The 24,093-nt window shown below is 62.6% G+C and overlaps 1 protein-coding gene across 6 annotated transcripts in view; it reads left to right on the top strand.

Moving 5' to 3' along the window:
- Positions 1-24,093, top strand: part of EPHB2 (EPH receptor B2) — a 177,262-nt gene that overhangs the window by 123,991 nt on the left and 29,178 nt on the right. For all 6 annotated transcript variants that reach the window (XM_051857962.2, XM_051857961.2, XM_051857957.2 and 3 more), the window contains exons 4-6: positions 9,893-10,048; positions 11,026-11,361; positions 22,894-23,018. In XM_051857962.2, coding sequence (XP_051713922.1) covers positions 9,893-10,048; positions 11,026-11,361; positions 22,894-23,018 — 617 coding nt within the window. The remainder of the gene's footprint in view (positions 1-9,892; positions 10,049-11,025; positions 11,362-22,893; positions 23,019-24,093) is intronic.

The following is a 24,093-nucleotide window of genomic DNA, read 5'->3' as shown; positions in this document are numbered from 1 at the left end:
TGCCTGGGCAGATGGCAGGCTGGCCTGGGAGGTGCCCCTCAGGCACGGGAGAGGTATGTTAACGCAGCTCTTGCCACCACCTTCTGACTGTGTCATCCTGACAGCTGGGGCGGGGGAGGAGGGCGCAGAGTGACTGACATCCCCTGGGTGGTCCCATGGGGGCTGCCGTGGCAGGGAGAGAGCCCTGAGATGCTCCCTGGACTTCACCTGCTGGCGGGGGTCTCCCTTCTCACTGGGGGAGGAGAGGGTTAAATGGGGGGCACCCTCTGTCCAGTGGGAACACTGGGACCCCTGGGGTGGGTGCTTTAGAAAGAACCAGCCTGGCCTGTGGCTGGGGCCCTAGGACTCCCCTTCCCTTCTGTGAGCCTGTTTCCCCGTCTGAACGGAGGTGACACCCCTACTGCGCTGGCAGCCGTGAGGACCAGTGAGGCCGTGGGCTGGAGACTTTCCTGGCCCAGCCCTGAGTACAGTGTGGGCGCCCAGTTCCAGCCCAGGTTTTGTTGTTGTTGTTTTGTTTTTAGTATTTATTTATTTGAAAGGCAGAGTTACAGAGAGAGGGAGAGACAGAGAGGGAGGTCTTCCATCTACTGGTTCACTCTCCGAGTGGTCGCAACGGCCGGAGCTGGGCTGAGCCTAAGCCAGGAGCCAGGAACTTCTTCCAGATCTCCCACGTGGGTGCAGGGGCCCAAGGACTTGGGCCATCTTCTACCGCTTTCCCAGGCCATAGCAGAGAGCTGGATAGGAAGTGGAGCAGCCAGGACTTGAACCGGCGCCCATATGGGATGCCGGCACTGTAGGCAGAGGCTTAACCTGCTATGCCACAGCACCAGCCCCCACAGCCCAGCTTTGCCCATGGTACCGAAGACCAGGCACCCCGCCCAGCCCAGCCTCAGGAGTCTGCCTGCTGGGTTAACCTCAGCGGCAAAATCAGGAAGCATACAAAATGCTAAATCCACTTTGCATGAGCCAGACCCCAAAAACCTCTCCCGCTCAGCCGCAGGACACGGCAAGCCCTGCACACATGCAAATTGGCTTCCCCCACTGCAGCGAGAGTGCGGGCCCAGCGCTGGGTACCCGAGCCTGGCTGCAGCCAGAACCTGACAGCTGCAAGCGACCGTGAAGGTGGCCCCAGCCAGCTCCTGCCTCTGCCAGAGCCGTCCCCTCCAGCCTGGACAAGAAGTAGCCAAGGGCACCAAGCCTCAGTCTCCCCAGCCTGGGCCCAGGACCCCTCCCCGCCCGCTCAAACGCCCCTCCCCAGCTCAGACCCAGAGCTCACTTCTTGGGGATCCCAGGGCAGGAGTGGGAAGCAAATGCTCCTCAGGTTCAGCCCTGCTGACCCAGAGCCCACCGCCGGCCCCTCTGCCCGCAGCAGCAGGTGTGCCTGGCAAAAGGCCGGCCCACCAGCACCCTGCCCGCCCGTGGCCTCTGTCGTCTGAGCACCTCAAGGCCTGACATACACTAGGCGTTGTTGAAAACATTTATTATTGGTTTTTTATTTATTTGAAAGGCAGAGTTAATAGAGACGGAGGGAGAGAGAGAAATCTTCCATCTGGTGGTTCACTCCCCAAATGGCCGCAATGCCAAGGCTGGGCCAGGTCAAAGCCAGGAGCCAGCAACTCTGACTGATTCTCCCATGCGGGTGGCAGGGGCCCAAGCGCATGGGTCATCCTCCACTGCTTGCCCTGGCACATTCAGCGGGGAGCTGGATCTGAAGTGGAGCAGCCAGGACTCGAACCGGTGCCCACAGGGGATGCTGGTGCTGCAGGCGGTGGCTTTACCCACAGCACCGGCCCCCTGTTGAGTACATCTAGAAGTCACCCTTACCCCAACACCACCTGAACTCCGAAAGACAGGGACTGGGGCCTCTCTCCACATCTCCAGAGCCCAGAACGAGCAGCTGACAGGCGGGACGTGTTCGTTAAAGCTTCTACAATTTTAAAATTATTTTTGTATAAGCCAAGTGAACGCAGCTCGGGCATCCCTGATCCAAAATTCACCCCCAAATCGAAGCTTCTGGAACTCCGCGGTGACACCTCCAGTTGAGTTCCACACTGTGAAACTGTCGTGCGTGAAATTACTAAACGTACTGTTTAAAATGACCTTCGGGCGGCCTGACCAGGGGGTCTGCGGAACACGGATGAGTTTCCTCCCCCGCCCAAATATCTCATTATGGACGTGCAAAGATTCAGAAATCCAAAACACTGCAGGTGCGATAAGGGGGATTTCGGATAAGGAGGATTCAGCCCGTTCAATGACAGCAGACGCTGGTATCACACTTTAAAAAAAAATCTGTTTATTTGAAAAGCAGAGTGACACAGAGAGAGGAGATGAGTGAGAGAGAGAGAGAGAGAGATCTCGCATCCGTTGGTTCACTTCCTAAATGCCTGCAACAGCCAGGGCTGAGCCAGGCCAAAGCCGGGAACTCCATCCGGTACCCATAAACTTGGGCCTTGGACTGTCTTCCATTGCCGCCCCAGGAGCGTTCACAGGAAGCTGGCTCGGAAGTGGAGCAGCCGAGGCATGAACCGGGTACTCAGATATGGGTGCAGCCGTCCCACGTGGAGCTGGCTTCTGGTGTCCCACAGCAGTCACTGTTCTAGTGTTTCCATTAACTCATTTGATCTCCCCGACAAATGGAAGATCATTGTATTTATCTATGTTCACTTTATTTCAAAGGTAGAGACACATAGGAGAAGGGAGTGGGTCTGCCAACCCTGGTTCACTCCCCACATGCCCAAAACAGCTGGGGCCTGGCCAGGCTGAAGCCAGGAGCCCAGAACTCCACCCAGGTCTCCAAGCACCTGAGCCATCATCACCCGTTGCCTTCCCAGTATGCACTTGAGCGGGGAGCTGGGTTGGAAGCGGCCCTAGGACTGGCATCCAGGCGCACTGACGGGGGATGCGGGCACCCCGAGGGGGCGCAAACATCCACCCTCAAGACCAAGATTGCCACCCATTGCACAGACTGGAGAGTGAGGACAGAGCGATTAGGGGGGTGAGGAGAGGCAGGGCTGGGACCTGGCTGCAGCGGCACGGTCCGTGCCCAGTTCAGCTGTCATCAGGCCTCCTGTGTGGTGTGGGCAGCGCAGCTCGGCGCAGCGCTCTGGGAGCGCGCCTGTCTTGCCACTGCGTCCGCCCAGACCCTGGCAAGGCAGAGAGGTGCTCGCTCTCCAGCCTGACCGAGCAGGCGACTACACGGCAGTCGGCTTTGGGATGAGAGTGGTGTCGGGCGGAGGGAGGCAGGGGCAGCGGGCCAGCCATTGAGGCTCTGAGAAGCACCCGGTGCCAATTAGCAGCCTCACCATGCCAGGCCCAGATGGAACCCTGCCTCGGCCTGACTTGGGGCTCGCTCGGTCAATTATCACCTGTCCCCGGAGCCCAGGGGGTGGGGAGGAGGAAATATGCCTCCCCACAGCCCTCCTGCCCCGCCCCAGCCGGCTGCCATCCTGCCTTGGGTTGCCTGGCCCCGGGCTGTGGGCGGAGACAGGAGGCAGGTGCAGGCCAGCTGCTGGGGGCCGAGGTCCTGGGCTTGAGGGCCGCGCTTCCCCTCTGCCTCACTGAGTGACCCCTGCAAGCCTTCCCTCCCTCGGCCTCCAGCCCTGACCTTCAGCCTCCCGGTAAGTTCTGTGGCCTGTGCTGTGCTGTTTGGACGCAACGTCTTAGGAACCACAAAAACCTGCCATCCAGCCCCAGCTCTGCCATTTGCTCCCTGTGGGACCTTGGGGTGGCCACTACCTTCCCTATTTCCTTATCTATGAGGGTGGCACCTGCTTTACTGGGGGGTCTTGTGGATTCATTGAGAGAATCTATGTCAAACCCTTCGTGCCGCGCCTGGCACCGGCAGAGCCATCATACATGGGCATTGTCCGTGGGCCTCACACGGACGGGGGGTGTTTGCTGTGTGTTCTAAGGTTCTGCTCTAACTCCACCCATTGCAACCCACGGCCCCCGTCCCCAAGTCGCTTGTGAGAGCCGATGGTGCACGTTTGTTTCCAATTGTGTCCAGGGATCTCAGGTTGGTGGCTGGGAATTTGGTCTGGTGGGAGGCGTCGCAGGATAGAGGTGGCCAAACACCACGCAGCAGACCACGGCTTTTTTCCCCTGCTCCGCGGCCAGGCTCCCGCCTGCGGAGCGGATCTGTGCGCTACAGTGGAGGTCTCCGTCGGCTATTGCGGGAGACTCCCAGAGGTGCCCGCGTCAGGTCCACAAATCCAGAGGGCCAGGAAATGGGGCAGAGGGGCCCTTGTGTGCGGCCGGGATGTCTGAAGCTGCCAGCAGACAGGAGCGATGACAGATGGGGCTGGGAAGATGGGCAGCAGGGTGGCCAGCCCTCCCCGCTGGCCTCGGACGAAGGGAGTCGCTGGGGCGCAGGACTTCCAGTTGAAAGAGCAAAAGCGTTTGGTCACCCTGGAGGCCAGGTCCTGGCGACAACCGCGGGGAGAACGAATGAGCGGTGGAGGCACCAGAGGTGACCCGAGACGGAGCTCACACTGGTGGGACCCAAGCAGGCTCGCCCTTGGCTAAATATCCCCTCCCTCTCCTTCCCACCTGTAAGGGGCACAGTCACTCGGTCCCCCCACGTCCTGAGCACCTGCTGTGCTCCGCCCACTCCGCCAGGAGCTGAGCACCAGCCTGGCTCCTCTTCCTCTATCCAGGTGCTTCCTGGGTGTGGAAAAAACAACACAACAGGTTTCCCAACATAGTCACAAACTGTGGTGTGGGCCCACAGAGGAAACAGGCCAAATCAGAGGCAATCACAGAGAATTGCTTTAGCCGAGGTGGTCAGGGTGGCTTCTCGGAGGAGGTGACATTTAAGCTAGGGCCTAGAAGAAAAAGAACAGTGTGACAACGGCCCAGAGGTGAGCGCCTACTCGGTGACTGGTGGCCTGGGGCACAGTGAGCGAGGGCAGGCAGGAGGCTTGGAGGCCCTGGGGGCTGACCACTCAGGCCCTGTGGCCCGGGTTGGGTGTGTAGATTTATTGAGTGCCAGGGAAGCTACTGGCGCATTGGAGCAGGGGTGTGGCGGGTCTGACTCACTCTCCAAAGGTCACTCAGGCACGCAGAGGACCAAGGAGAGGCCACGAAGAGCAGAGAGCCCCCCTCGGGCTCTCCCTGTTGTCTGCACCTTGAGGGCATCCTCAACCCCTTCTCTGGATGAGAAGACCGAGTCTCAGAGAGGGGCACACTCGCCCGCCAGAGGCTCGGCTGCCTGCGTCTGCGTCTTCGCTTCCCTGTTTTCTTCCCACTCCCGCACGTGAGATTCGGTGTGGCAGGACTGGGTGCCTTCCCAGCCCCAAGAAGCTGGGAGCAGGACGGCCCCTGGGGGCACTGTGGATGGGGGCGGGGAGGGGCAGCTGCTGCAAGCCCGCATCCCAGCACCCGCCAGAGTCAGGATCCGTCCCTGCTGCCAAGCACTTGTTTGCGTCTGTCTGCACCTCTCTGGGCCTCAGTTTCCCCAAATGATGACCGAGGAGTTGAGCCGACCACTCCCCAGGTGCAGTGTCCCGTCCCTCGCCCACTGGGTGCCCAGCACTGGGTGAGGTGCTCACAGCACAGCCAGCGGGCAGGTTCAGCAGGAGGCAAAGCAGGCACTGAAGATGGCCTCTTAAAAGGGCGCAGAGAGGGCGCTGCAGGCGTCAGGGGCAGCCTGGGCCAAGGCCAAAGATGCGGGCACCCCGAGTGCCGTGGGGCAGCGTGGGCCAAGGCCAGAGCTGTGGGCACACTGAGTGCCGTGGGGCAGCGTGGGCCAAGGCCAGAGCTGTGGGCGCGTCGAGAGCTGTGGGGCAGCGTGGGCCAAGGCCAGAGCTGTTGGGTGTGCTCAGTGCCGTGGGGCAGGGTGGGCCAAGGCCAGAGCTGTGGGTGCCCCGAGTGCCGTGGGTCAGCGTGGGCCAAGGCCAGAGCTGTGGGTGCGCCGAGTGCCGTGGGTCAGCGTGGGCCAAGGCCAGAGCTGTGGGTATGCCAAGTGCCGTGGGGCACAGTGGGCACTGAAGCTGGAGAGATAGGTGGGCACCAGCCTCTGGGGACACTTGGGGCCCAGAGGTCAGGACTCCCCGTGGGTGCTGGTTCACTCCCCAAGTAGCCACAACAGTAGGGGCTGGGCCAGGCCAAAGCCAGGAGCCAAGACACCAATCCAAGTTCCCATAAGAGTGGAAGAGGCTCAAGCACTCGGGCCATCCTCTGCTGCTTTCCCAGGCGCGTTAGCAGGGAGCTGGATGGGAAGTGGAGCAGCCGGGACTCGCCCCAGTGCTCTGATAGCGATGCTGGCGTCACAGGTGGCGGCCCCACCCTCTGTGCCGGCACCCTGGCCCCGTGGCTGTCGCCACAGCACTCTCACTGAGACGTCTTCAGAGTGCAGAGCGCAGTGGTTTTAGTGTCTTTGCCGAATCGCACAGCACGAACTGCGGGGCGCTTCCTCGCCGCCAGCCCTGGCGGTCCCTGTCCCCTGTCCCCTGTCCCCAGCTCCCTCTCTCGATGGGCCTGTTCTGGGCACATCCCCTGTACATGGAATCATACTCCTTCACTCCCTCACTGAGCACGGTGCGCTAAGGGTCACCCTGCTGCCGCCCGTGTCGGAACTTCCTGCCTTTTTGTGGCCGAGTAATATTCCATTGTATGCCGCTGTGGCTCTGTGGGGGACACGGGGCGGTGTGGCTCTGGCAGGTGGACAGGGAGGCCAGATGGCCATGAGAGGCTCAGGGGTGCGGGGGAAGAGCTCATGAGATCTCCGGGCTGGGGGTGGGGCGGTGAAGAGTGGGACAGAGAAGAGCGGGCCCTGGACGCAGAAGCCCGGGCTGGCAGCGCAGCCCCTGGGGCCCCTTCCGGAAGGGGTGGCCTGGGGAGGCTGAGATGAGGCCAGGACCTGATGAGGGACACAGGGCAGCCAGGGAAGTGGTCCAGATGGAGCGGCTGGCGTGGCGGGGAGGAGAGAGCAGCCGCCCGCCAGCCGGGCCCAGGTCCGGGCCAGCAGATGGAGGGGGCGTGCCGAGCCGGGCAGGCTCTCCAGCCGAGCCTGGTCTCGGCGCCAAGATCCTCTGGCATCTGTTGGGATGGTTCTAGACCTTTGCAGGAGCCCCGTGCCCCTGCCCTACAGAGAAGGAAGCCGAGGGTCAGAGAGGTCGGGCGATCGGCCTGAGCCCAGGCTGCAGGAGCCTGGGCAGTGCCAAGCTGGCGGGGCCGCCCCTTCACTCGGTCCGAGAGGGAGGCCGGGTGGGAGGACTGGGGCCCCAGCACCGGCACAGCAGAGCTCTGAGGGTCCCTGACGGGTGCCCAGAGTAGGGGCTGCACAGCGTGTAGTGGTGGTAGTGGTGGGGGGGACAGAAGGGGCCTCTGGGGCAGATGGTGTGGGTGGCTCCCGGCTCTGCCACTGGGAGCCCTCACCCCAGGACAGCCTTCATTCCTGCACCTGATAGCCTTTACCCGGCCACAGGCCGATACCGTCAGATCCCAAAGATGGGGCCAGAAGGTAGCCCTTTGCATGTCTGTCCCCCGGGGCCCTGGCTGCCCTGTCTCCTCCATGGAGGCCACCCCGACTCCCAGGGGTCATTGGTGTCACTGTACCTGCTTGTGTCAAGGCCCTATGCACCCCTTTGCTTTTCTGTGAGACTGAGACCCCCCACAGGGCCTGGGGGCGGTGGCATCAGCCAGCGTGGCTGCTGACTGACGTGCTGGCTACCATCTCTGGCCCACGTCTGGGAGCTCGGGGGGGGCGGGCACTGTTTCCCGGCATCCCGGGCCAGCTGCCCTCGGTTTATCTGCTGAGCTCTCACTAAAAAAAAAAAAAAAAAAAACAAAAAAAAAAAACCTTATTTATTTTAAAGGCAGAGTGACAGAGAGAGACAGAGACAGACACAGAGAGGTCTTCTGTCCACTGCTTCACTCCCCAAATGGCTGCAGTGGTCAGGGCTGGGCCAGGCTGAAGCCGGGAGCCTTGAATGCCGTATGGGCCGCAAGTGCCTGGGCCACCTTCCGCTGCTTTCCTAGGCGCACTGGTAAGAAGCTGGATTGGAAGCAGAGATCCAGAGTCGTGGGATGCTGGCACCGCTCACCTGCTGAGCTCAAGGCCAGCCCCAGGCCCTGCTTCCTCCAGCGAGCCCTAGGGCCATAGCTGCACCTGCGCCCCACCCCCGAGCCAGGGGCTGTGTGCATCGCATGGAACCCTCACGGCCAGGGAGGAAATGCAGCTCAGAGTTCAAACAACTTGCTCAGGTCACTTAGCAGATGGGATCTGAACTAGAGGACTGGTTAGTATTGCCAGGAATTGTCCTAAGCCTTTTCGCATATGTCAACCAATAGAAAACTAGGGATAGTGTTGTTGGACGAAGAAACGGTTTAAGTGACTTGGCCGAGGTCACGCCGCTCACACAGGTGCATCTGGGGCTTGCCAGGCAGCCTGTGCGCTCACCGCCGCGCTCACTGCCGTTCTACCCGCACAATTCTCGAAGCCCATGCTTGTTCCACCTACGCAGGCAGCTTCAAGAAGGCCCTAGCTGCAGAGTGCCCGGATCTGGGGTCGGCCCCGGGCAGGTAGCCCTGGCCAGGAGACCTTCAGATGAATAATCACGGGGGTGGAACAAAGTGCTGGGAACTCCAGGGGTGCCCCAAGCGCCAAGAAAGGCCGGTGTCAGGGGCGGGGCTGGGTGAGGGGTTGGCAGGTGGGTGGTTTGCTAAGACGTGGACTTGGAAGACAGCCCGTGAAGATTAGGGCTGGAGAAATGAACTGGGGGCGTTTGTGTGAGTAACGGACTTACTAGGAAACGGATGCTGAGGGAGACCGAGTCATTTGTCAAAGGTCACGCAGCACCCGGGCGTGTGTAGTGAGGGTGAGGACCCTGGATGGTTTGGCTGCATTCCGTCCCAAGGAGGGTCTTGTCTGCTGCAAAGCTCTTCCCTGCCCGCCCACTCGCCCCTGCACAGTCCCGCCCAGGCATCTCAGCAGGCACGAGCATAAGCCCAAGGAGGCAGAGGCTGCACAAGGGCCGGGCTTAGAATCTTCTGATTCCCAGCCCAGGGCCAGCAGGAAGGGGAGAGTGGGTTTGAGCACATGTGCACATAGCTGATCTTCTAGAACCAAGCTGCGGGGCCTGCACCCCAGAGAACCCAGATTCCAAAGGGGGTCCGGTGAAAACACTGCCCTCCTCAGGCTGGACCTGGTACTGCAGGTCCCCTTTATTTCAATCAATCAAACAACTCCAACAGCTATTGATGGGACTCCTGTCCTGGGCAAGGCACTGTGCCAGGTACCTTGCAGGCCTATGCAAAATGCTCACAACGGCCATAGCATCACAAGTTGACAAATAAGGAAACTGAGTCCCAGAGAGGTTAAGCCACTTGTGCAGGGCCACACAGTGAGTCAGAGGCCCTGTCGGATTCCGAAGGCAGCGTTCTTTTCTGCTCTGCCACATCAGCTGCCACCTGCCCTGCACCGTCCTGGGACTTTTCTTCTGTGATGCAATCATGTTGGTCTGGAATCACACACACAGTTACAAGAACAGGGCTCACCCAGACCTTAGAAAGCCAGACTGGACCCCACGGCCCCTGCCCCGGCTCTGCAGGTGCCTCCTGGCCAGGTCACGTTGATGCTAGCGGCTGCCACACAGCCAAGCTGGGGTGTGGGGAGGAGACCGCTAGGGGACCCCGCTGAGCCGGCAGCTTCAGGGACAAGAGACCGGATAGTTGGGGCCGGTGTTGTGGCACCGTGGGTTAAACTGCCGCCTATCATGTTGGCATCCGCTGTGAGCTCCAGATGGAGTCCCAGCTGCTCCACTTTCGATCCAGCCCCCTACAATGCACCAGGGAAAGCAGCAGAGGGTGGCCCAAGTGCTTAGACCCGCGGGTTGGCTGGGCCTTCCCCGCACCTCATGTCCCTGCTGACCCGCCTTGTCTTCTCTCCCAGCCTGCCCATCCGGAACCTTCAAGGCCAACCAAGGGGACGAGGCCTGCACCCACTGCCCCATCAACAGCCGGACCACTTCAGAAGGGGCCACCAACTGCGTCTGCCGCAACGGCTACTACAGAGCAGACCTGGACCCCCTGGACATGCCCTGCACGAGTACGTCCCGGGCACCCGGAGCCAGCGCCTGCCTGAGCCCCGAGCTGGTCCACGGGACAGGGCCGGGCCGGCTCGGGGGGTGCAGCAGGCTGTCCCGAGTCGGAGCAGCCTCCTGGTGGGGGTGGGGACCGTTGCTGGGGTGGTTTTGCCGCCAGCACACAGACATCTGCACTGACCTCTGGCTCCTCCCCCCTTCCACTAAGGCACGTGCAGGGTGAAATTCAAGGTCTTAACTCCCAAAGGCCCAGGGCAGAGGAAGAGCCATGGGGCAGCACACAGCTGCCCACGGTCTCAGGGTTCTCAAGGAGAGGGGTGACTCAGAGGGCAGGCTGACAACCCCTGTATCAGTCAGGAAGGGCGTTCAGCTGCAAGGAACGGAGCACGGCCCCCAGTGGCCAAATCAAACGGATGATTCTCTCCCAGAAAAGATCGAGCTAGGTGGTCACCCGCCAGAGGCCGGAATGTCCGCCAACGGCTGCTTCCGCCTTCCAGAGCCCCATCCTTAAGGTCAGCTCTGTAGCCCAACGCAGCTGCTGAAGCTCCAGGCATCACGCATGCTCTGGGCAACTTCAAGGGGAAAGGACAAAGGGATGTGCCATGCTTGTCTGTCTCCCTTTTTTTTTTTTTTTAAATAAGAGCCCTGTTCAATCCTTCTGCTCTGTATCGGTGGCCAGCACGCGGGCACAGACTGCTGGGAAATATGGTCTTCCAGCTGGGCTCCTTGCAGCCCCGTGATGGGGCAGATGGGGCACTGCAGAAATCAGGCAGGGCTCCTTGAAGTCACAAACTGTCCCCGGCACCCACGCTGAGGAGCCCCGAGGGGAAGGTTTAAACAGGTGCACAGGCTGCCGAGTTAGGTTCTGGAACCTCCCTCAGGTGGCTGGAGAGAAAGGACTTGGAGGAAGCCCCATGGGAGGCGTGGGCCGGAGCCAGGCTGTGGGGCCCTGCTGACCGCTCCCCTCCCCCCCCCCCCGCAGCCATCCCCTCGGCCCCGCAGGCCGTCATCTCCAGCGTCAACGAGACCTCGCTCATGCTGGAGTGGACTCCGCCACGCGACTCCGGCGGCCGCGAGGACCTCGTGTACAACATCATCTGCAAGAGCTGCGGCTCAGGCCGGGGCGCCTGCACCCGCTGCGGGGACAACGTGCAGTACGCGCCGCGCCAGCTCGGCCTCACCGAGCCGCGCATCTACATCAGCGACCTGCTGGCCCACACCCAGTACACCTTCGAGATCCAGGCCGTGAACGGCGTCACCGACCAGAGCCCCTTCTCCCCGCAGTTCGCCTCCGTGAACATCACCACGAACCAAGCAGGTGAGTGCCTCGCGTGGGGTGGGCAGGGAGAGCCCAGGGCCACAGGGCAGCCCCGTGTGCCTCCCGGGTCTTTACACATGCCGCCCTACATTGTCTCCGCCCAGCCCTGGGCTTGCTGGGGGGAAGCCAGGACCCGGCACGGCTGGGGTGGTGTCAGCAAGGTCGGCGGAAGTAGCATCCATCGCTCTGCACACGTCCCACCTGGCCACAGGCCACACGAGCCACGAGGGGCCTGGGAGACGCCAGCCTCCCCCCTACCTGTCTACCCCGCTCCCATCTGCTGGGTTTTTAAGTTAGGCTGGGGGTGTGGTTTTGTCTGCGAATGGTGGCAGTGTTGCCGTGGCCAACAGCTGTGTGCCTGCCCCTGTCGTGGGGCCGTGGGGGCCCTGAAGCCCCCTGCGACTGAGGCCCGGAGGGTGCTGACTCCAGGCGGGTGGCTGCTGGTGCAGAACCCCTAAAGAGACCATGGAGCCTCCACTGGGAAGCCCAGCTCACAGCAGCGCTGGAGGCAGGGAGACACTCGCCTTCTTGGGGGTCGCTGAGAGGGCAGCCGCTGAGCCCAGGAGCCTGCACAGATGAGCGTCAGCGAGTGGGATGCGGGCTGTGGGGTTGGGCTCCTCCTGTCTGGAGCGGGCTAGAGCAGACAGTAGGGCTGGAGCCGAGTATGGAAGTTGGGGGCGGGGTGCAGAGGAGCCCTAGGATTGAAAGAGGAGCAGGCCCTGGGTTAGCAGCAGGGGCCCCAGCTTTGACCCCAGCTTTGCTCTGAGACCTTGGTGTGCAGGTCGGCTCTGGCTGCAGGAGCACCGCGTAACAAAAGTACCCCGGACCTCAGCCGTTCACAGAGACAGGCCGGTCTTCCCGCTCAGCTGTCTGTGGGTCAGCTGGGGTTTGGCTGGGCCTCCTCCGTGCCAGCCAGGACTCCAGGAAGTGGGTTGTGTTCGGTCTGGGGCTCCTGTCTCCTCCTCTAATGCCAGCAGCCAGCCCGGGCTTGGTCCACTCCAGGCTCAGGGTGGGAGCGTGGGGGGAGCTGGGCCACACACACAGCCACCCGCGTTTTCTGGGCCACGGTGGGTCCTGTGGCCGATGGAGAGGCACAGTGCACCCACGGTGAGTGAGCCCTGCAGGACATCACCTGTCAGCCCAGGAGGAAGTGGGATGATGGACGGAAATCACTCCCTGCCTCTGGGCCTCAGTTTCCCCACCACACTGTGCATCAGGACTGTGCGGGAGCTTTCTCAGAATACACACTCCTAGTCCCTGCCCCAGCCCCAGCCCCAGCCCCAGCAGTGAGCTCCGGGAATCTGCGTTTTAGACATCTCTTACCCTCAGTCAAACTTGGGGAGCCCTGGGATAAGTGAGCCTAAGGCCGTTAGGCCCTCAAAGCTCTGAGGCTTTCTGGATTGTAACAAGCCTCGCCCCCTCCTCTTTGGCCTGAGCCCCTTGGAAAGCCTCATTCGCTCACAGCCGCTCAGGGCCAGCGGGGCCTGGGCAGCCCAGCCCCCCCTCCCCACCCCAGCCTCCTTTGCCAAGCGAGGAAGCTGAGCCCAGAGAGGTGCAGGCACTTATGCAAGGTCTCATTACTACACAGACCCAGCTCAGAGCCTGTGACTCCCAGTCTGCATGGGAGAAGACACACAGTACCTGCTCTTGAGGATTTGGGCGCCCTAGCTGGGAAGAGGCGACGTGGGTGCAGAATCTGTGTACACAGTAGCATGAGTGAGCCCCCAAGGAGGCCCTCGGGGGGACGAGAGATCACTGGCAGGAGGGCTCATTTCCTCCTGGGGAATGAGAGAAAGGTATGCCAGAGGGCTTCCTGGAAGAGGAGGCATTAGAGCTTGACTTTGAAGAACGGAGAGGCTTCTGGTGGCACAGATGGAACTGGGCAGGCAGGAAGGTGTCCCAGGGGAGGAGGTGCAGGAGGCAGCCGGAGGGAAAGTTCTTTCTGTTCAGCAAAGCAAGCTGGCCTCGCTGCTAGCTCCTGGCTGCTCCCAAGCGCGTGACCTTGGACGAGTCAGCCCTGGTCGCCCGCTCCTTCAAGGACGGCCATGAGGCTGTCTGCTGGTGGATGCGAGGTGCCTGCGGGCGGCCTGGTACAGGCGGGCACTACAGAGTGATACAGGAGGGTCACTCGGCTCCCTGGGTCCTCCTGTTACCCCGCCTTGTGGGTAAAAGGCATCGTGGCCCTGAGAGCTCAGTGCCCGGCCGGGGTCACGCTGGCTGGGCGTGGCAGGACGTGAAGAAGCACAGGTACAGGCCAAGGCCCTCGGGGCTCGGCGTTGGCCAGCGCGCGCCTCTGCAGAGCCAGGTCGGGTGGAGCAGGTGGCCCAGGCACACCCTGGCGGGGCCGGGCCGGGCCGGGCACCTGCAGAGGGCTGACCGCTGCGGAAGCTCTCCCAGCCGCCTGTCCATGCGGGTCGTGTGGGAGAGACAAACTTGGCCCTCGCTGGGCACACACGGCCCTTTCTAAGCCGTGTGGCGAGGCCCTAGGAGGACCCCGCTTGCCCGGAGCCTCGGTACCCTCAACAACACAGCGCCATTTGCCATCATTGCAGCTCCGCCAGGCGGCCATGGGGGTTGACAGCAACGTGCACAAAGCACCAGGCACGTGGTAGGTGGACAGCCGGCAGCAGCCGGGCCGAGGGACCTGAAACTCAGCATCTTACGCCTCCAGCCCCCTGGGCCCGGCAGCGTGGCGAGACGCCATGGGGCTGTGGCCGGCGTCGGCAGGGGTGTGCCGGTGCCCGGGGGCCGTCTGTGTCCTTGCTGCCTGGAGTCGCTGGCTGACTGCAGCGCCACGTGGTTGGAGTCCTGGGGGCTCCGTGTGTTTGCTGTCCGTGGGCTGGGGCTGCCCTCTCTCAGGTCCTCAACATCTCAGAAGCAGCAGCAGGGATCTGAGCCCCTCTCTCTCTCCAGCCTGCTGGGGGAGGGTCTCCTCTTAAAAATATATATTTATTTTGTTTTTTTGAAAGGCAGAATTAAAGAGAGACAGAGAGAGAAAGAGACAGAGAGAGAGAGAGAGGTCTTCCATCTGCTGGTTCACTCCCCAAATGGCTGCAATGGCCAGGGCTGGACCAGGCTGAAGCCAGGAGCCAGGAGCTTCATTTGGGTCTCCCACATGGGTGCAGGGGCCCAAGCACTTGGGCCATCTTCCGATGCCTTCTCAGGCACATTAGCAGGGAGCTAGATGGGAAGTGGAGCAGCCAGGAGTCAAACCGCAGCTCTGATACAGGATGCCGGCTTTGCAAGCAAGCGGTGGCTCCACCTGCCACCCACACGCTGGCCCCAGGGTCCTCTTTGAAGGGCTCGGGTGATTGAGTTGGGTCTACCCAGATGGTCCCAGAACCTCTCCTCACCTCGCTGGCCGTGACCCTGAGCACGTAGCCACGGATCCCAAGGACCCGTCCACAGACCTCCCTGGGCGAGGTCTTTATTCTGCCCATCACGGAAGGTGACCTAAGTCAGGGGCAGTCACAGCAGCCTTGGCGGGGGCCCTGTTAGCGACAGGGAGAGGAAGGCCCTTCAGCGACTGCCCAGGATCGTGGCAGGCAGAGTCCCTGGCGCCCCGGCCACACCGCTCTCCATGGCACTGCTCCGCCTGGCTTCCTCGTGGAAGGACTTTGCACTCCCCTCCCACCCGTGTTCTCTGATCTCCCACCCTGCTGCAGGGCGGGCAGACGGCAACCAACCGGCTCCGGCTCCAGGACTGGCATAAACATGCACTCACCTGCTTCTCCCCCCGGGGGGCCAGGAGGATCAGAGAGAAGTGGGCCAGGGGAGCCCCGGCTGCGCCCGTGCCTGGGGTGGGAGGGCCGAGAAGGAGCGCGAGGCGGCCGCTCTGCCTCCCCTGGGCCGAGCCCTCTGCACGCGCCGGCCTCTTTGATCTCCCCAGCATTCTGCAGGGAAAGTTTGTGCGGGTCTGCAGCGTCGTGTAGGGAGGAGATCAGCAGTCAGCCGCGGAAGCCCTGGCGTCAGGCGAGACGCTCTCCCCGGCTCCTGAGTCTCCGGGGCGGCCAGCCGGGCTCTCGGGTCCCGGCGGGTAGTTCTGGCTCGGGCGTCGATCCGCCAGGGCTCCCCTGCTGTCCCCTGGTCAGGAGTGGCCCCGGCTGGGACAGCTCAGGCAACGGCTCTGTGCTGTGTGCCGCGGCCCACAGCAGGTGGACCAGGGCCTGGTCACGTGGCAGTCTCAGGGGACCAAGAGGTGGACGCAGGCGAAGGGCTCCTCAGTCTTACCAGGCTTGCTTGGCCAACCCCAGGGTCAGAGGGAGACCACACACGTCCCAGGACAGAAGGGCACGAGACGACCAGGCTAACGTGGTGGCTTAGAGAGGCGGCGTCAGTGTGTAGAGAGCCTGGGGTGCTGTGGTTTCGGCAGCTCTGTGGAGTCATCTGTGGTCCAGCCTCCTCAGCACACAGCTTCTTGTCCTTACGGAACAAAATGGCTGCAAGGGAGCCAGCATTGTAGCGCAGTGGGTTCAGCCACCCTCTGTGACACCAGCATCCCATGTGGGCGCCAGTTCTAGTCCCAGCTGCTCCACTTCCAATCCGGCTCCCAGCGAATGCACCTGGGAGAGCAGCAGAGTGTGGCCCAAGTGCCTGGGCCCCTGCACCCACGTGGGAGACTCAGATGGCGTTCCAGCCTCCTGGCTTTAACCTGGACCAGCCCAGGGCTGCTGCAGCCATTTGGAGCACAAAGCGGCAGATGGAAAGCCTCTCTCTCGCTGTCTTGTCTCTGTCTCTCCCTTTCATTCTGTGACTTTGCCTTTCAAATAAATGAACAAATCTTTCAACCCAAAGTGGCTGCAAGAGCTCCAGCTATCACATGTTTGTCATAAGCTGCAGTATAGAAGAAGAGTGAGTTGGGCCAGCGCCGTGGCTCACTAGGCTAATCCTCCGCCTTGCGGCGCCAGCACACCGGGTTCTAGTCCCGGTCGGGGCGCCGGATTCTATCCTGGTTGCCCCTCTTCCAGGCCAGCTCTCTGCTGTGGCCAGGGAGTGCAGTGGAGGATGGCCCGAGTACTTGGGCCCTGCACCCACATGGGAGACCAGGAGAAGTACCTGGCTCCTGACATCAGATCAGCGCGGTGTGCGGCCGCGGCGGCCATTGGAGGGTGAACCAACAGCAAAAGGAAGACCTTTCTCTCTGTCTCTCTCTCTCACTGTCCACTCTGCCTGTCAAAAAAAAAAAAAAAAAAAAAGAAGAAGAAGAAGAGTGAGTAGGGCAAGGCCTCTCTCTCTCTCTTTCTCTCTCTCTCTCTCTCTCTCTCTCAGCAGAGAGAGTAAAATCTCACTTCCCAAATCCCCACACAGACAGGCCTGGGCCAGCCTGAAGCTGGGAGCTGGGAGCTCATCCAGGTCTCCCACGTGGGTGCGGGGACAGCCACTTGAGCCCTCACTGCTGCCTCCCAGGGTCTGCATCAGCAGGAAGCTGGAGCCGGGACTCAGCCGGAAATCAAACCCGGGCACTCTGGCACCCTGACCAGCCCCTTAACCGCCGCCCTGCCCAGGCCCCTCCCAGAAGCCCCAGCCATGACCCCAGCTTAGAGCTCGGGGGCAGGCACATTGTGCGTCCCTTCTCACGGCTGGGGAACTGGGGACAGAAGGCGCCCAGGGCGGGTTTTCGTCCTCTGAGCATTTGGCTCGCAGTGAAGTGTCTGCCGCACCTGTGTACAGGTGAGGACGCTGGGCCCAGACACAGGGATCGTTGGCCTGAGGTCACACGGTGGCCTGGGGGTGGCAGAGCCGGGACCTGAACCCTGAAAGCTGCCTGCCTCCCCTCCCCCGTCACCACCACCACCTCCCAGGAGCCTCTGCGCATAGCGCTGTGACCTGGGGCTGCCCGTGACCCCCGACCCCAGACTCTGGGCAGAGACCTGCGATGAGCACTTTAAAGACCTGGGCCTTCCCGAGGTCCCTGTCACTGTCCCCATTCTACGGAGGAGAAACTGAGGCAGAGAGGGCTGAGGCAAAATGCTTGGGCCACATGCACAAGGCCTTGCCGGTCCTGGTGCTGTGGTCGGATGGGTCCCACCAGGCAGCCCCCGGGAAGGGGACGGCTGGGTCGTTCCCCCGCAGAGCCAGAGCGTGTCCTCGGCCTGCGGGGTCGCGCCGGGTAACCAGGGAAGAGAACCATCCCGGGCGGTGGAGTCCGGCAGCCCTGGGTCCCTCCCGGCCCTGCACCGCACCTCACTCTGCGTTTGCTCGTCTGGAGAATGCTGAGCCCCAGGCACTGGGGACGGAGGGTGGGATGAGACACCCGCAGGCCCCTACCTTCAGACGGGAGGGGAGGGGCCGGCAGGGAGGGCACCTTGAAGAGGCAGTGATATTTGGGCTGAATGAAGACACGGGGGAGGGGGGTGAACAGCGTGGACAGGGCTGGGGCGCGGGGTCGAATGGAGGAAGCGGCAGGTGCAGGCCCACGTGGCACATCCCTGCTTTATTCCTGGGCAGCGGGAGCCACTTCAGGCTTCAGGAGGGAGGTGCCTGGGGGGCACGGGGAGGGGGGATTGTGCGGGACTGGGGCTGGGGCTGGGGCTGGGATCTCACAATGCCCCAATGCCCGGTGCCCTCTCCCCTGCCTCTCAGCTCACGGGGCGCTCTGCCCAGGGCGGGGGTCCCCCTCCCTCCTTGGAGCCCAGGGCTGTAGAGAGGACGCTGACCAGCAGGCTCTCACACTGGCCCCCCCCAGGATCCGAGGCCCAGGAGGCCTTCAGGGAGCGCCTGGCTCAGCCCCTGCGTGCCCCAGAGCACCCAGAGGACGGCCGTTTCCCCAAGCCTCGGCTAACAAAGGCAGCGGGGCCCCTGGCCACCTGCTCCAGCCCCGCGACCCACCTGGCCGGCCTCCCCCTGCCCCTCTCGGCCACAAACCTCTTTTGTGCTTGCTCCCTGGGGCTCCATCTCTGCGCAGAGGTCACGGGCACCGCTGACCCCGTCCCCCTGCTGGCGTGCAGGCTGGTAATTGAAAATTCCAGAGTTCCCTGGGGACCAACTTACAGGGAAACCCAACCCCCCAGGGTGGGCGGCGCGGCAGGAGGGGCCCAGAACATCCAGCTGTTCCCTTTCCTCCACCGCTAATCCCGCCGGATTCCAGGAGAGGCCAGCCCTCCCCGCCCCCCTTCCTCCGCGGCCCCCCGCGGCCCCTGGCTGGATCATCTTCCCGGCAAATGCCGCCTCCTTGCCACGCCCGGGTTACCGGGCTTAGGGGATCAGAGCCCGGGTGAGCTGCCTGAAACCCAAGCCTGCCGGCTAAGCCCACCAGGCCCAGACCTCCATGGCCGTGCGGGTCCTGCCTGCGCCGACGGGCACCTGAGCCCCCGGGAGCTGGGGCGGCCGGGTGGGCAGTGGCCTAGGCGGCAGGTGCCGGTGGAGTTAGCTTCATGGCAGGACAGGAGCCATGGCGGGGGGTCCTCGGAAGTCCTCTGAGGTTCGTTGGTGTCCAGACCTCTCTGGGCAGCCTGGGTCAGCTGCAGCCAATGGAGGGGAAAGGGTGGGGTGGGGGGGGACCAGGGTGGGCCTGGGTTCACACCCCCACTCCATCACTCACTTAACCTGTGTGACTGAGCAACGTGCTTCCCTCTTCTGTGCCTCGGTTTTCTCATCTGTGAAATGGGTATGATAACAATACCAGCCTCGCAGGCTGGATCTGAGTGTTAAATGAGTGGCTAAGGTGCAGCATCTGCCTTGGTGGCCGCTGCACGGTCCCACCCCTTTGCGGGCATCCCCAGGCACGCAGGAGTGTCGGGCTGGGTCCCTCCTGCCTCCTCTCCTGGGGAGCCTTGGCCCTGCCCCTCTCCTAGAACCACTTGTGCCGCCGCGGCAGGACTCAGCCGAGGGCCCCTGGTGAGAGCAGGCCCTGCAGTGAGCGGCGCGGCCGACGGGCGGAGTGTGAGACTCGGGTGCTCCGGACCCCAACCCTCGTCCGGACCCCGCTGTGGGGCCTCAGACAACCCCTGCCCGTCTCTGGCCCTGAAGCCTCCCAGTGCGGCCCACAGACCATTAGGAACACAGATTCTCAGGCCCCGGACCTGCTGAGTCAGACTCCCTGAGGGGAGGGGGCCGAGTCTCCTGGCTACCCCACCCCCCACCCCCTGCCAGCTCTGGTTTGAGGGGAATGGCACGGCCATTGGGAAGTGAGAGGGCAGGGACAAAGGGGGCGGCACCGGACCCCCTTGGCCAAGTCCTAACCGGGGGGCTCGGGCCCAGGAGCCCCACACACTCCCAAGTCTCCCGGCCTCCCCCGTGAGTGCCGCTCACCCGGCCCGGAGCCCCTGGAAGGCAGGGAGCCTGTGAGGTTCGTCTCCTGAACGCACCCCAAGGACCAAAGGACTCAGCCCTGCCTGCCCCCTGCGCATGCCCGGGCCACCGCCGCACCTCAAGGGGCTTCCCGCTCCGTGCTCACAGCCCCCTGGCCCCGTGAGGATCCCCACTGGACAGAGGTGAACACTGAAGCTCCGGTCACTGTGAAAACAGCGCCCAGAGCCACACATCCGCCTCGCCTGGTTGCCCCCCGGGGGACGGGTCCAAGGTGCCTGGAGGATCCCCCTCCCCAGTAGCAGCCTCATCCCCAGGCCCCTGGGGGTGGGGTAGGGGATGCATCTCGGCCTCTCCTGACCTGCACCCGTCACACACACGTGCTCTGTGCTGCGTTGTCTGAGAGGGGCTGGGGCCAGAGGCCAGGGGGTGCTTCCCAGAGCCAACACAACGCATGAGCCCCCAGAGACCCCCCCGGGCACACCCACTGGCCCGCGCTTGTAAACTCCATCCCGAAGGAACTTCCTTTGTTGCTGTCCGGGGAAAGCTGAACACTGTCGGGCCAGCGAGGGTGTAGACAGCCCAGGCCCAGCAGAGCACAAGTGGTCGGGGGCAGGGATGGCACTGGGGCTGGACATGGGGTCCGGGCATGAGGGGACAGGACAAGAAGCAGGGTCTGCTTTGAAGGTACTCAGGGAGACCCAGCATGGCCCCTCTCCAGCTGTGTGACCTTGGGGAAGTCGCTGTGCCTCTCTGAGCCCCCGTTTCCTCTTCTGCAAAGTGCAGAGGATCGAATGTCACAGGGCAGCTGCTCTGTGCACAGTGGCGAATGACACGGTGAGCACTCTCGGTGCTGTCCACGTGCCAGGCGCCACACCAAGTGCTCAGCTGGATTCCTGGCCCCCAGGGGCCCACTGCCCCGGCTTGGCAAGGAGCTCAGCGGCCCCCTTGGGTGCAAAAGCAGCAGATGCTCACCAGGGGTGCTGAGACCAAGGTCCAGGTCGTTCCTGCAGCGCTGCCGCACTGGAGAGTTTGGGACCCCCAGGCTGCTGCAGCTCAGGGCCAGGGGCTTCATGAGAGGGACAGGCAGGGAGCATCCAACTTCGAGGCCTGGGTCTTCCGGTCTGGCCCGTGGTGCAGGGGAAGCCAGGCCCAGAGAGGGCGCAGCTCCCCGAAGGTCACACAGCCTGTCAGACAGGACAGTCTCGGGGGACGGAAACAGAGCAGGAAACAGGTGCGGCATCCCCAGGCAACAGCTGATGTGTGAGTCCCCATCAGTCCCGGCCCGGCCCCGTGTTCTCATCCTGGGTGGGCAGAGCCCTGCAGAGCAAGCAGGGGAGTGTGGGGAGGCGGGTGTCACCCTCAGCCTTCAGGCGTCCCTGTGCTGCTGGTGACAGGATCTGCTCGTCACCCACCAGCCCCGGAGCCAGGAGGGAATGCGAGAGATGCCCCCTTCAGCGCCCCCTCGGACCATGCAAACCTGAAGCTTGGAACACCAAGTCACACCATGGGAGGGTCTCATCACCACCAGCCCCGGAGCCAGGAGGGAATGAGAGAGATGCCCCCTTCAGCGCCCCCTCGGACCACGCAAACCTGAAGCTTGGAACACCAAGTCACACCATGGGAGGGTCTGTGCCAGCCTGCTCTGCTGTGGAGCTCAGAGCCGTGGGTTCAAATCCTGGCACCCCACTGACTGATCTCACGACGCGCCGGGCCCCACTCCCGCCCCAAGCTCCGGCACCCATCGTTACCAGGCTGTGCAGCTCCTACTGCCCCCCAGCGGCAGCCAACCCCCGAACACACGTGTAAAGGGCTCAGAGCCGTGACCGACACATAGTAGGTACTTTGAGCACATTTATTCCACTTGAGAAAGGCAAAAAACAGGCTGGGTGCTTTACGAGCTAAGGAGTTGAGAAAAGGCCGTGTGCAGCTCCTGGCCCCTCCTGGACCTGGGGAAGTGTGCTGAACTGATTCTGAGAGTCCTAGCACAAAACACAGCCCGGCCTCCTTGTCGTCTTCATCCAACCACTTCCTAATAGCACGAACAGCACCTGCGCTTGGGCTGAGGAAGACGGAGCGGTTGGTTTTACTGAGGTGCAACTCACGCGGCATAATTCAGTGGCTTAGTGTACTTTCCATTGCCCCAAAGAGACCTCCAGACCCAACGTGCCCCCTCCCTCCCTCCCTCCCTCTGCTCTATTTTGTGCCTCTACTGATTCACCTCTTCTGAGTATTCCGTATCCACAGAATCGTCCGATCTGCCCCTTTGCGTCTGCCTTCCCCCTGGGCTGTGTGCGGGGTGCATCCACACCGTAGCAGCTATCAGAACTGCATTCCTGTTCGCGACTGCATATAATTCCATTGCATGTGCCTCCGCCGTTTGTCTAGCTGTGCTCCCACTGATGGGTGCTCACGTCGTCTCCTCCTTTGGGCTGTTGCAAGTGACGCTGCTAGAGGCACACATGTCCAGCATCTGTCTGAGAACCCATCTGCAGTGTGGCGCCAGCCCAGACGGCTCCTGGCTGACAGTGGCTCAGCGCAGGATTTTTCGATGTTGCTGTGATGTTACCGTGACATGCACTCAGAAGAAACCACGGTTTGAGTTTTGAACTTGGATCCATTCCTGGGCTAGCACTAGATGCTCCGAACCTGTCTCTGGCAGCACGCAGAGCTCTGGCAGCCCCGGGGTCACCAGGGGACAGCAACACTCCGCAGCGCGCCGGGCGGCTCAGCTCGGCTGGGACGCGTGCTGGCTTCGGCAGATTCTGCATTGCCAACTCCCAGCATCAGGATGGACTTAGGAGCGGAATTGCTAAAATGAATACATAGTTATGGCGGGGACGAGGGGCTGCTGCAACCCCTAGCATGTATTGGCCCGCAGTAAACGAAGAAATGTGTCCGACACCCTCTCTGCCTCCATGGTCCCCTCTGCTCCCTCTGCCAGGGCCGCCGTCACCATGTCGGGAGCCCAGTCCCACAGACTGGAACTTCCAAGACTGAGTGACAGGCACACAGGCCCCCGGTTCCAGAGCTGGGCCCCAGTGCCTCTCTGCACTCGCCATGCGTGAGCTTCCCCGGGGAGGCCAGCGTTGTCAGGGTCTACAGGTGCCCCCAGGAGAGCTCAGGAGCTGCACCCACAGCCCCACATGAGCCCCTCTGGCCCCCGCCAGCTCCCCTGGGCTGGCTGCGTGGCCTGCACCTCTCTGGTCCCACAGCTTCCCATCTGTCCAGAAGCTGCACTGTCTCATGGCCACCCCGACCCCTGACCTCTGACCTCTCTTGCAGCTCCATCAGCCGTCTCCATCATGCACCAGGTGAGCCGCACCGTGGACAGCATCACCTTGTCGTGGTCCCAGCCGGACCAGCCCAACGGCGTGATCCTGGACTATGAGCTGCAGTACTATGAGAAGGTAACCTGTCCCCCACGCGCCCTCCCACCGGCCTTCCTGGGCCCCTCCCTAGGTGCACTCTTGGCGATGCACCCGCCCGAGAGACCAGGGCCTGGGTGCAGCAGCAAGAGCACCGGCCTCCTGGCTTCTGATCTGGCGCCCCGCCCCCCACGCTACGCAGCCTGGAGTACACGCCTTGACCTCTCTGAGTTTGTTTTCTGGTCTGGGGGGGGGGGGTCCGGCCAGCGACTTTGAACCAATGCCACAGTCGCAGCCCCTCCCCCACCGAGGCACCCTGCACTGGGACTTCAAGGGGCCTGAAGCTATAAAACCCCAGCTTTCCACAAGCTGCGTGTGATAGTCACAATCAGTCCTTTGCCCATTCTTCAGCCGACATTTGAGCCTGCTCGGGAGAGCGGGGCCCGGGGCGAGCGGCACCCTGGTTCCGGCTGAGAGGTTCGTGTCTGCAGGGGAGAGGGTGAGGCGCCTCTCAGCTTTAAACTCAGCCCCTCATTCCTCCCTTGGCTGGAAGCCCCTAGAGCAGCAGCAGGAGCAGCAGCCCAGGCCGGGCAGCTCCGAGTTCCCATCCTGCCTCATTACCAGTGTGTGATCTCGGGCAGCACTGTTTTCCCTCCGAGCCTTGGTCTCTGTGTGTGTCGGGTGTAGACGAGACCACCTCTATCTGTCCGTCCATCCATCCGTCCATCCATGTTTGAGACACAGGGAGAGAGAGCGCCATCTGCTGTCTCACCCCTCCAGTGCCTGCAGTGACTGAGACTGGGGCCAGACCACAGCCAGGAGACAGGCGCTCAATCCAGGTGCCCCGTGGGAATGGCAGGACCCTGATTACTGGAGCCCTCACGCTGCCCCGCAGGGTGTGCATTAGCAGGAAGCTGGGGTCAGGAGCAGGAGCTGTAAAACAAACCCAGGCACTCCGGTGGGGGCGCGGGTGTCTTAGCCTCTGGGCTAAATGCCCCCGAGCCACTTCCCCACTGGGGCCGTGTGAGTGAGACCGGCAGGGGCGGCACCAGTGCAGTGCCTGGCGTCAGCAGAGGCCAGAGTGCTTCCCTGTCCTGTTCTCCCACCTGCTGCACAC

The sequence above is a fragment of the Oryctolagus cuniculus genome, chromosome 7, assembly GCF_964237555.1.
Source record: "Oryctolagus cuniculus chromosome 7, mOryCun1.1, whole genome shotgun sequence".
In the NCBI taxonomy this organism is placed as follows: Eukaryota; Metazoa; Chordata; class Mammalia; order Lagomorpha; family Leporidae; genus Oryctolagus; species Oryctolagus cuniculus.
Note: the sequence above shows the minus strand (reverse complement) of the source record. Positions and strands in the feature narration are given on the sequence as shown.